At 36.9% G+C, this 13508-nt stretch overlaps 1 protein-coding gene across 2 annotated transcripts in view; it reads left to right on the top strand.

Moving 5' to 3' along the window:
• Positions 1-13508, top strand: part of LOC306774672 (zeta-sarcoglycan-like) — a gene marked incomplete at both ends in the record, with an annotated part of 384198 nt that overhangs the window by 351459 nt on the left and 19231 nt on the right. For both annotated transcript variants that reach the window (XM_079264816.1, XM_079264815.1), the window contains one exon: positions 9422-9545. In XM_079264816.1, coding sequence (XP_079120942.1) covers positions 9422-9545 — 124 coding nt within the window. The remainder of the gene's footprint in view (positions 1-9421; positions 9546-13508) is intronic.

Here is a 13508-nt window from a genome sequence, read left to right as displayed (position 1 = left end):
TAACTGGCAGGCAGGAGAAAATCTACAGAACTGTAGACCACTTTCTCCTTTTCACTCTTTTACTCTTAAATGTAACCCTGTATATCTTAAACTTCATCGCTATTCCTAAACGACCATTTTTGTTGTCTGTGAATTTTGAGATGTCTGTGATCAAGGTTGTAAGAGCCGAGCAGGAGGCAGAGCCTTTGGTTATCAGGCTCCTCTCTTATGGAATAAGCTCCCAGTTAGTGTTAGGGAAGCAGACACCCTCCCCACCTTTAAGACTAGGCTGAAGACTTATCTTTTTGATAAGTCCTATAGCTAGGGATGGTTAGCATCCCTTAGTTATGCTGCTATAGGTTTAGACTGCTGAGGGACATTTCCTGATACACTGAGCTTCTTTCTTTTTCTCTTTATCTCTTTCTTTTACCCCCCCCCCCCCCCCCCCCCCCCCATAACAGTGTTGCATCATTAACATGTATGTCTCAGCAGGTCTCCCTGGCCGGGAGTAGCAGTTCCTGTTGTCTGTTGTCTTTCTGTCCTCTTCCCCCCACACAGCAGAGGCAGATGGCTGCCTGTCCTGAGCCGGGTTCTGCCGGAGGTTTCCTTCCTGTTAAAAGGGAGTTTTTTCCTTCCCACTGTTGCCAGTGTGCTTGCTCAGGATGGGAGATTGAGTTGGACTCAACTCAATCTGTTGGTTTCCTTATATAGGCTGTTATGAATTGGCCTTCATTATGTTTTCCCCTCTGTCTGTAAAGCATCTTGAGATGGCATTGCCGTGATTTGACGCTATATAAATAAAGTTGAATTGAATTGAATTGAAATAGTTACATTGAGGACACTGAGGTCTGAACCTCGGCATTTTTCCTCTGTATGTAATAAAATGTATAAAACAGAGGCTTTTGAGCTGAGAGTTATCTGAGAAGTCGAGTTAGTTGTGATGTGCAGACGGGTGCTGACATGTTGATTCCTCCTGTAACAACTGTTTATATTTTTGAACTGATTCTCAAACTAAATCTCTTTCTTATATGAAAAGTTATCATTAACATGAACACAGTGGAGAGTAAGTAAACTCTTCATTCTCACATGCAAAATAAGGCACAGTGTAGTGTCGCAGCAGCAGACTGCGAACTCGCTGATCAACGATCAATCAGTACAAGTTCGGTCAAGTGTGGAGACATTTAAGCTCAACAAACAGCAGTGAGGTGTAGCTTGAGAACCAGCCAGAACACAGAAGCAGAGGCTATGAAAAGATTTTGTCGTGATCTGAAGAGGAGGACAGGTGCTGCTATAGGCTAAGACAGAAGTCAGATAATACAGGTACTATCCAAGTACTATTGAAGTACAATGCAGGTGCTATAAGGCACTATCCAGGTACTATCAGGTACAATGAGGTACTATCCGTGCGTTATCCATGTACCATGAGGTACGATCCAGGTACAGAGGGAAAAAAGGAGAGCTGTCAGGTGATGTGTAACGTTGTTAATAAATTTTTGAAAGGTATTTCCATCTGTCTGCTGATTTAAGTTTTTGTGCTGATAACCAAACAGGGGTTCCCTACAATCTTAAAATGAAGGCTTCCTATGTTGTTCAAATGTGCAGTCATAAATATGGTTATGATACACAGTAAGTAATGATATAAAAGTTCTACAAAAAAAAAAAAAAAAAAAATGAGGTGACATTAAAACCTTGACAGGACTAGGAATAAATAAATAAATAGATAGATAGATAGATAGATAGATAGATAGATAGATAGATAGATAGATAGATAGATAGATAGATAGATAGATAGATAGATAGATAGATAGATTGATTGATTGATTGATTGATTGATTGATTGATTGATTGATTGATTGATTGATTGATTGATTGATTGATTGATTGATTGATTGATTGATTGATTGATAGATAGATAGATAGATAGATAGATTGATTCAGCATTTTTTTTTAAAACACATGGACTCTATCTGACGGCCTCAGTCGATTTAATGTTGACGACTACAGAAATGTTTCTTGTTATTCCAGATAAAAACAAACTGAAGAACAGCAGAACACCAAAAAACACCAAACACCAAAGCAAGGAATTTCCTGTGAGGTTATTTTTATTTATATTTTAAGCATGGTGGAAAAATCAAAATCTTCACATGAAACCGCTCTTCAATTAACAATGCAGAACATTAAAAGAATAATAATAAAAAGAGAATAAAACTGTAACGACTATTTGATAAAAAGGTATTTGCAATAACTCCACAAAACTAACAGGAATACTTTTTTTTTTTTCTTTTCATCATTTGAAAGTGTTTTAAACTAAAGACTTGCACAAAATGTTCTTTCATCAGGCCCTTTTGGAAAATTGAAATGAGGCTTTACTTTATATGGACTTCTCCGTACAAGTAACACACAATCAGAGTCCTAAATGTGTGCTGGCAAAAGTGTAGGATGCTATAAAGATGCTATAGCTCTTTATAGCATCCCTGGTTGATGGCCTCTCAGTGGCAGGGATGTACGTGCCTTCTGAAGTCCCAGAGCCCATACCTGCTGGGTGGTATTGGGAATGTGAACAGGAGCTGCTCGTAGATGGTTGCTCATCTACATCTGTCTCTTGGCCTTGTGTTCCTCCTTGAATATACTTCAGCATCGACCCTGCAATAATTTAGGAATACAAAAAGATTTGAGAAAATACTCAAACTTCAAGAATTTATTGTTGAAACATCGTTTAAAAAATACTACATCCATTGATTCAATATCAAATTTCTCTACATCATTTGAAAACTAACAGTTCAATATGAGATTCAGGACATAAAAAAATATTTTCCACATCACTCTAAGAGTGCATTTATAAAATTTAAAATTCATCAGCGGATGTTACCTTTGACCAAGAAACCTCACATGAATGTCATAAAAAATAATAAAACTTTTAATCGCTGCCAATTTTGGTGAGTAATTGTTTGATATTTCCTCAGTTAATGTTACAGATATTTGTATTACATTCTGTTCCGTCATCAAATTATTTCTTTGTGAGAGTACTACAACAGTGAATCAGAAAAACATTTATAGGATATGTTAACATTATCATTTAACCATATATCTTGTATTTTACAACTGCAACATTTACAACATTTATTTACATTTATAAAAATAAAGTAAAGAAGTTGAGCATCAGTACCGTGAAATAACAGTTAAGGTAAGCATGAACATGGCTAGCCATTAGTATGCTAACAGTAGCTAACGTCACCACCAGACATGTAACGGCTAAACAACGGCTAACACTTAGCATGTTTTACAGTTTCCATGGCTACCGTTCTGGCAGGTCTACTGGAATGTCCTTGTGTAGTGTAAAAGAAATGTTCTGCAAATAATGAGTCGAATATCATATGATAATCTAACAATATGCATTTGGCTAACTTGTAGATGAAATATAGGGAGACAATAGATGAGAGGGTTGGATTTGAAGGTTTAGTCAGTAACCCACTGTTACCACTAAAAATGAAGTCACAGTAGATTTCAGTGGTAACAAGACCATATCAGTTGTGCTGACTGGTTTAACACTAGTCTTTCTGTCCATTTACCTTACAGTGTCTTAATGTCTGTTTTGATATTTTTTAAGAATTAAAATACAGAGTGCTTTTAAATGTCACAAGCTCTGCCTGGTCCAAACAATGTTGCCAGTTCAACTTAACTAAGCAAATGTAAATAAGCCTCCTGTTGGATAATTACTGCATGGCTGATTATCTTTCAGCTTGCAATTAGTTATTAAAACCAAATTGATGTAATATAACTTATAATCTTTTAAACAACCATGTTAGAAGACAAATCCTGTGGTTGTGGACAAGTTTGTTTACAAAGAATCAAATCATTGGCATACATCAAGTAGAGTAAACATCTATGGAGATTGCAGAAAATACTGAAATTGAGTTAAAAAGTGCCCAACTGGAAGGATAGTGGAGAATGATCATTTTCCAGGAAGACATGTAATAAGAAAAAAAAAGTCCTAAATGATGGTGATAAGCACTCACCTAAACGTTTGGTTAAATTAAACTGAAGAAAAACACAGTAGAATTGAGGGCTATGTTGAATAGTGAACGTAAGAACCTTTTTCATATGAACAATGCAAAAGGACTTAAAATGATTGGGACTGTGTAACCATGAGAAAACCATTAACCAGTGAGGCTAACTTGGGAAAAAAGCTTGAATCCAGAAGAAGGTCATATAGTCTGATGAGCCCAGATTGAACTTTTTCCAGAATGACGGGTGCATCAAGGTAAGAGGAGAGAAGAATTAAGTGATATCCTACTGTGTAAGCCTGTGAACAATGGTGTGATCTGGGTTGTAGCAGTCGGTCAGGTCCAGGATCAGCAACATCATGGCCCCAAAGAATGAAGTCAGCTGACAACCTGAATATGCTGAATGGCCAGGTTATTCTTTTTTTCTTTTCCTGTAATGGCACAGGCATAATCCAAGAAGACAATTCCTGGATTTATCAGGTTCGAACTGTAAAACGGTGGTTCAGAGAGCAAGAGACATAATTTTCACACATAAATTGGCTATGACAGAGTTCAGATCTTAACCCCAGTGAGAATTGTTGGGATGTGCTGGAGAAGGCTCTCATTGTGGTTGGACTCTCCCAGCATATAAGATCTTGGTGAAACATTAATTCAACACAAGATGGAAATAAGTCTTGTAATATTGCAAAAGCTTCTTGAAATGCTGCAGAAAATGCTGCTGGAATAAAAGTTAAATGCAGCTCAACAAAATATTACCATGACGTTTTTTTAGTGGCAACTTGGCCAGGCAGTGATTTGACTTTAGAGTTTTAGTGCTCAGTTAAAAAAAAGAAAAACCAAAAAGATAAGATAAGATAAGATAAGATAAGATGTTTCCCATTATAACAACCAGGAAACATTTATTTCTCTGTCTTTTTCATGGCACTTGAGACCAGCTTTGCATTGCTCTTTGTTTCCTCCTTATCTCTGCTGGATTCTGTTGTTTTCTTGCATCAAGTAGTTTACTTCAATTCAGCTTTATTTGTATGTCCATTGTGTCTGAGGGCTGACGACTGGTCTTGGATATAAATGCAATAACCTCTTTTGGAGAAGTCTCCTGAGGCAGGGAATAAAAGAAAAAAGTCCAGAACATAGAATAAAAAGTAGTGCAAAATCAAGAAAACAAGAAGCCCTTGCATGGTTTTGTAGACACATGAGAAAGCAGAAGACAATACATAAAAAAATATTGAAAATATAAGAAAACGGAAATATTCCATCTTGGAAAAATTATAATTGAAGCAATTGGAACCGCTGGAAAAATAAACCTGTGAACAGGAAATAAATATAAATCAAAAATGTCTATATTTAACACACTGATTCAGCTGATTCAGTGATCCAGCTAACCTCTATAGTTAGTGCTGTCTTTTGGAAATTCTGATTTGCCACTGCCAAATTAGTGGGTGATCAAGAAGTATCTTCTCATTTTTTCAACTTTCCAGCATGATCTAATATAGCAATAGTGGTAAAGGTTGACTCATTGTAGACTATTATAAAGTTAAGTGGCAGTACTGGGTTGTTCCTTCTCTGGTACCCTGCATTTGCATTTGAAAGTGTTGCAATGGTGTGACTAGTCACAGTATTATAATATTTCTGCTCTCAATATAATGTATTTTTTTCATTATAAAATCACAAGCAATGCCGATGAACTGATACTCCACTCATGGAATATACGAATGTTTTAACGGAAATGTGAAAACTGGGTTAAAACAGGAAAAGCAAACAGCGAGGGTGGTATTAAGAGGGGACAGAGAGAGAGAGAAGTAGGGTGAGCAACATAGGGTGATAGATAGTCAGGAAGTATGTGTGTGCTTGTCGATCAGAGCTGGTTTGAGCGTGCAGCAGCTTCTCTGTAATTGCCTCAGCTGTCAAACCAGCTTTCAGTGCTGTTTACTGGGACAGCAAGCTCTTTTTCTCCTCTCTTCCTTTTGTGCAGTCTCTCTCTCTCTCTTCAGCATATGCAAAACTGCTTCATATATCACAGTCTATCAATCTATTCATTTATTTGCTTGTCTTTATCTTTGTTTCTCCTTTTTCCAAACCTTTGACTGAAGCATCATAAGCATTTTTTTTACAGATCAATAAGTCAGAGTCAAAGTGAAGTGTCTGCTTGGAACACTTATGATATCACTTGGATGCTCAGCACTGCACAGCAGCAAACCTTCCATCAACTTTAATCCGCCTCACAACTCCCAGACACCTGCAGCAGCTTTACTTTCAGCCCAGAATAAACACCACCGGTAAATATGAGAGACGACTAACTGACCCCAGATAGATGAAAGCTGATTGGAAATATTAACAAACCGCAGTAAATGTTAGTAAATGCTAGATAAAAAATAAACAGGATAAATGAAAGACTAAAAAGCAAAACTGCATTTTGACTTCTTTTGCTGCACAAGATCTCAACCCATCGTATGTGATCAAAACAGATTTTGCTATAGTGCCTCTAATTCCTTAATAGTTCCTCTATTTCATTGTTTTGCTAACTTATGAGAAAATGTATAAACTTAAATAAATTTGCATGTAATGTCATTGAAATCATTCACTTATCAATTAAATGGCTTCAGGAAAAATTTTAAAGAAACAACAAAAAACTATGTGGATGAGAAGCATCTCCATAGACCACGGGTGCCCAGCTCCGGTCCTTGAGGGCCAGACTCCTTCAGGTTTTCCATGTATCTCTGTTCCAACACACCTAACTTAAATTAATCAGTAATTGAGCAGAACTTCATTGGCTGTTGAAACTGTTACCAAAAGCCAGGTGTGTTGGAACAGGAATACATCGAAAACCTGAAGGACAAAAGGCCTCGAGGATCAACTTTGGGAAACTCCTGCCACGGACCAAGATACCCCAGAGAGCTAAACTAGTAACAAAGAAGCAGCAACTACCAAAAACATTTATATATTTACCTTTTTTTTTTCTTTTTTTTTTGTATGTGTGCAAATGTTTAACTATCCAAATTGATAAGCCTGGGCCCTGGAATTATTTCCAAAGTATTTGTGGGGATTGTATAGAGACCCTGGACCCATGGCTAGCGTAGAACATTAAAAACTGAAGCTGTGTGCAGTTATCATCCAAATTGCCTTTGGTATTTAGTTTCATCCCTGTGTGTTTTTGTGGCAACAGACCGAATGCATGTCATGGGCTCAGTTGATGTAACCTTTGGCTTGAGTTTGGTCCCTCAACTCCTCAGTAGGGATTGAGAAACCAACTTTCTGAAGTGCCCTTGGGGAAAGGCTGTCTGGACAAGTGCCTTTATACATTTTATTATTTGATCATTGTTGTGAGTGTTCTGTGTAATTTGTTATAACTCACACTTCATAAATTGTAATTCTGTCTGCTTTGCTAAAAGCGTTCTTTATTTAATTTCATTTCCAAGCATGCCCTCGAGTGAAGCACTGTGCTTATCTAACAACACCAAGCAGTTTAATCATCTCATTTTGTTTTTAACTCTGAGTCACAGACTAATCTACTGACCCTTCTTGCTTCAAGGGCAGTGACACCAACCATGGCCGGAGCACTTCTGAGCTATTGCATGCAACAAATCTTTTATTTCTACTGATATAAATTTTTAAAAAAGAAAAAAAAAGATAATAAAAAACAAACAAAAAGAAACACACCTGTATGACATAACAAAGTAAAGTGCAGCATGTACTCATGGTTCCTCTTCAACAGAAGGTAAAATCACTCAACAATGTCTATTTTGTGGCACAGCTTTGAAACATGGAGCCTTTGCCCATAAGCTAAGCCTGTCAGTAAGCACACTGGGCAAGCCTAACTCTGAAGTTATCATATAGTCATGTTAGAGAGAAAAAAATAAATAAATAAAAAAAATTAGTAGAAATGTGAGTCTGACTCTTCTTACATTGACTGGAATGATTTACATGCTAACTGCTACATTAGCTGACAGACTATGGAAACAGACTTCTATTGACCAAACAGTGGGTTTGGTTGGGACTGGGTTGCAGTAGTTTACTTAGTAACTTGCTTTACATCTGAACTGCACCAATTTAAAGCCAGAGGTCATGATCTTTAGGAAAACTGGTCTTACACTTCACATGGACATGTTCAAGAATTATCTTTGCTTCTGTAGGGACTCACTCTCCACTGCTAAATCCAAGTACAAGATAAATTTAATCATGTTTGGTCATGGTCATTTATGACATAGCTCCTCTGCTAAACATTGTTTTCATCAGACTGTTTTCTCCTCGTTTCTATTCTATTCTATTCAGTTACTGCATTCTGTTAAACAAAGATTGACAGTATTGATTAGTAACAAGCCCTTCATATCTTAGCCACCTTACCCTTCCAAAACATCTAATCCCTTTTGCTAAGAAGAAGATTCAATGTCAAACACAGCATGATCTGTTTATGGACGTACATATGGATGCTGTGTTTCAGTGCAAATTAGTTTTAAAAATGTGCAATCAGAACCACCAAATTTATCATATACTATTGTTTTGCCTTGCCTCTTCTGGTGTAAAGTGTTAAATGTGTCTCACTTCAGAGATGAATGAAATATGACATGATGAGATAGACTGAGCTGATGGAAAACATCAGATCTGTGTGCATGGATCTATTTTAAGAAAACAAAGTGGATTAGACCTGATTTACCAAAATTTGATTTGTGCTGTTCTCCCTAAGAGTGAAGACTCATGGATCCAGGTAATGATCTGGATCACCTCGAAAATATAATCACTTGTTCTTTATTACCTTCACCAAGGAGGTTATATTTTTACTGGCGTTTATCTGTTTCTTTGTTTGTCTGTTTGTTTGTGTTGAAGATAACTCAAAAAAGTTATGGACGGATTTTCATGCTATTTTTAGCAGTTGTTGGTAATGCGAAAAGGAAAAACTGATTTAATTTTGGAGGTAATCCAGATCACCGTTTGAATCCAGAAATTTTTTAAAGGATGCTTTAACATTGTGACATGGGGCCATTTTCAACATTTGTGCACGTAACTCCAACAAAAATGGTCGGAGCACTTAGGAAAGAAAATACAGGACAAGCTTCCAACAGGTTATAAAATATATCGAAGATGGATCCAGGTAAAGTAATCGTAACGGATACTATGATCCAGAATATAAAAAAAATACAGGTCCTTTGGAATTTTCATCATAGGAAGAGAAAAAATAATTACACAATGGGGAGAACTGTGTCCCTTGGCGAAGTGCTTTTCTACTTCCATTTGAGATATTTAGAAAATTTTCTCAAAATTCATACAGGATTTTTTAACTTGTTTCTCCAACCAAAAGACAAACCACCAAATGCATGACCTCCACCTTGACAGAGGTAACAATGATAAACTAGCAACTGAATCATCAGTAGTCACTGTGCAGACATGACTCTCTACTGGTTCTGCTGCTTTCAGTATGACTAAAGCATATTTTTGGTTTTCAGGCTGGAGTCCCCCACTCGGACTCTGACCCTGGAGGCCCCCAGAGGGGTGGAAGTAAGTGCTGGAGTGGGAGACTTCACAGCATCCTGTAGGAAAGACCTCCTTTTGCAGTCATCAGATGGAGAGGTCAGTATGTGTTTATATTTTTTCTTTTTATTTTTTGGATGTGTCTTGTGTTTTCTGAGTGCTGACTATGTGTGAGAGAACTGTCCAGAGGTGAGAAAGCTGGTGAAAAAAAAACAATGCTGATGTGGAAATACAGTGAGCTGTTTGTGTTGGTGTGTGTGGGCTTTAGACTCTGTTACACTTTATAGTGTTGGGCCAGCTTCATTAAAGTACCTTATTAGACTAATGAGCGTCATCAATCCAGGTGACCTTGTCCTCCTTTTCTCCCCTCCTTCTCTCATCACTACTTTCTTCCTCGTTTCTATTTGAGAGAAGTGACTTCATTAAAGCTGGTTTGATGAGGTTTCTTGTCAGTTGTTGCTGCCACTGTGTGTGTGTTCATGTGTGTGTGTCATTGTTAGCCTGTTATCTCACTGTCAAGCTCTTTGCATAGCAGCCTGCCACATTTTGTGAGCACCAAGGCAGACTTTGCCATTATCTCTGAGCATGTTTGTAAGTGTGTGTATGTGTGCGAGTGTGTCAGACTGCCATATTGCTTGTCCACTGGAGCATAGTGTGTCATTAACTTAGTAATTAACAGAAGAATGACCCCCTCCCCCCCTTCCCCAGCTGTACTCACTGTCATTGTCAGTCACACAAAGTGTCACAATACACTCCCACATTTCCAAACATAGTGCTTCAGCTGTGAATTCCAGTTTGTTCAAAAGTATTGGTACTCATGCCAGGAGTGATTCCAGGAGCAGAGCCTTAGGGGTGCTGAGCACCCAGAGTGCTGCTTGGCCAGGCAGGAAAAAATAAAAAAAAATAAAAATAAAAATAAAAATAAATATATATATATATATATATATATATATATATATATATATATATATATATATATATATATATATATATATATGTGTATATATAAATATATATATATATATATATATATATATATATATATATATATATATATATATATATATATATATATATATATATATATATATATATATATATATATATATGAAGAATACTAATAAATGAAAACCTTTCTGTGCTGCTCATGGCACACACCAATAGTCAACAAAATTACTTTTTAAATGAGCTTATAGTTTCTACACTTTTATAGTTTGTTTGGTTTGTTTTTTTTTGTTTTTTTTTTCTTTTAAAAACGCATACACTAAGAGAAAAAAAAAACAAATCAGATTTTAGTGGTGCTTTGCTTCAGTCTAGGGGTGATTCAGCATTGTGCATAGTATTGTGGGTAAATACATAGTGATGATGTTAAGAGTCCTCTGCCTCGTCTGTTGGTCATACTGCATTCATTGTTGCAGTGTATTTCTACAGTATACTTGCATGAGACAAAAAAAAAACACAAAACAGTGATAGTTTCATGCTCTCACAAAAAAAAAAATTCTTCTTCACATGGGTCTTGTTCTCTCTGTTGCTAAATACTAGTGCAGCACCACCTTTGGTGAAAATGGGGATATATTACTGCAATGGTTTGGCGCGCTTGACCAAAGAGCAACAAGAACACAATCTCGGGATGAATTGATACACCCACCTACAACTGAGCCGAGACCCCAATTGGACCGAGTGTAGCGGACTATCCTGATGTGAATTCGCCCTGATTTATTCAATTATTTACAAGATTCCCAGTTTGTAAAAGCAAAATGCACTTTTCATTGATTTAAATTTTTGGGGTTTTTTAGGTACCATCAAGAAATAAAACGCACAATAACTAGTTTGCTAAATGGACCATTTTTGGCAGTATTCCTTTTTTTGTCTCAACTATAGGATGTGTTACTTTCATTAATGATATATCCATGTTTTACACATCTCCAATAATACAATCTGCTCGTTCTGTGAATTAAGTCATGTGATTGGTGTATTTAGTGACAAAAAAGATCAGTTTTCTATTTTTTGAATGGATTATGGTGATAGTAATAGTGATATTGAGATTAATGGAGTAATTCTTGTTTGTGATGGAAGTTCACTGTGTAAGTATATAGACTAAAGGTACAAAATAAGCATGTACATAAATCATTCAACAGACTACAACATGCTGTATGATCAAGTTTGTGGGTGAATGTTGATACTGTAACACTACTTCGAGTGCCCAACATAAGCAATGAATGTAGAATATTCAACTTTTCCCTCATCCATTGCCTTTTTGGAGCTTTCTTCTACGCCTTCTTCTCATTCTCTTCCTCCTCAGCCTCTCAGTCCTTCATCTCTCTGTAACTCAGCTTATCTAATTAACTTTCCACTGCCAGGGTTATACATCACTGTGCCTGTCACTTCACAAGAAGAGGGGAGGGGAATTATAATTTTTACCTCTTTTCTGTCATCCCTCCCTTTCTCTCATTCTGTTTTCACGCACTTTTGTCTCTTTGGTCTTTGTTCATCCATTATCGCTCTCTGTTTCTGTCTTCCTGTCTCTGTCATCTCTGTATAAATAGATGTCTCCCAATTGATGGGGAACATTAGCATGAAGCACAGTGTAACAAGGGTTGTGGTGTGGGCCTTTGGCAGGGCTTGATACCATGAAAGGCTTGAGAAAATTAAGGATTTATGGTGCACTGCTTCTCAACCTCTGCACCCTTTACTGCAGCACTCGTCAGTGAGATACAGAAAGAAAATCCTCTTTTCACTGAAATACAACTTCATAAATACTAGAGAAGTCTTATCTGCAAGAATAAATGCCATCACAAAGACTGACATTTCCCAGATCAAAATTGAAAAAATTATAGCCATTATAATATAATCTCGGGTGGGGGAGCGGGAATCCTCCCTTTGTTGAGTGATCCCAACTTTGTGTTATTCCCTACAATTTACAAATTGTACCTTGAAGTCTTAGTCTGTTTGATGTAGTAAATTAGTAGGTTATACATTGTAATTTGCGACCAGTTAATACGTTCAACTCCACCCTTACTGTAGTTGCTGAAAATTAAAATGGCTCTCTCAGGAGGCATCATTTGTTTGGTTTCTTCTCTCTTAACTTTATAACATAGTGATGCAACATAGCAGAAGAGCAGGGATAATACTTATTAATGATTGCAATGTAGAGAACACATATACTAGAGTAGAGGTCTCCAACTCGGTCCTACAAGGTTCGCAATCCAGCAGATTTCCCCCTGTATTTCTGCTTCAATACACCTGGATAAAAGTATGCATAACAATCAATAATTTGAATCAACAGTGTTTGAGAAGGGATACATGGAAAATGTCTTGGATGTGGACCTCGTAGGACTGAGTTGGAGACATCTGCACTAGAGTTATGTTTTTACTTAACCCTTTAAAGACCAACCTAAGAACAACTGGGCAGAAAAGTCTCATTTTAAAATCTGAAGTCTTCATTTGGTTCTGTAACAAGATGTAACAAAAAGAAATACTAACAATTTTTTCTTTAGCATATATTACCATGTGATAGGTCAAAATTAGTGTAGTGCAATCTTCTGCTTTCTGGCATTCGCCGGGGGACATGAGACAAGAATTATACCATGTACCACAGGGTTTTGAGCAATGGTACTGCCATTTAACCATTTTTATTCATTCATTCATTTTTTTTTTTTTTTTTTTTTTTTTTACCTTCACTCCTAAAACCATCTAATGTGATGTTTTAGTGTGATTGGAAGTATTTTATGCATACCTTTTATGGGTATTTATCAGCCACAGTTGAAACATGCAGAGCAGGTGTCTGTGTAAATGTTTCACGATGCTTCACTGAGGGCTGCGTGGGTAGATTCCCCAACAAATTTCTTTTGAGAAACTAATGTTAACCTATCATAACATTTCAAATGGAGTTAGTGAAGCCAGTGGCCAAACCATCAGTTTTATCTAATTCATTTTCACCTCACTGTCGACTGGTGTCAACTTACTGTCAGTCCCACACACTCAACTCAAAAATGATAAAGAAGTCTAATTATCTACGAAGGTTGTGCCAATCAGCAACTGTGTCACCGTACAACCTGCAGC

This window comes from Telmatherina bonti (genome assembly GCF_933228915.1).
Source record: "Telmatherina bonti genome assembly, chromosome: 3".
In the NCBI taxonomy this organism is placed as follows: domain Eukaryota; kingdom Metazoa; phylum Chordata; class Actinopteri; order Atheriniformes; family Telmatherinidae; genus Telmatherina; species Telmatherina bonti.
This window is presented reverse-complemented; position numbering and strand designations above follow the sequence as displayed.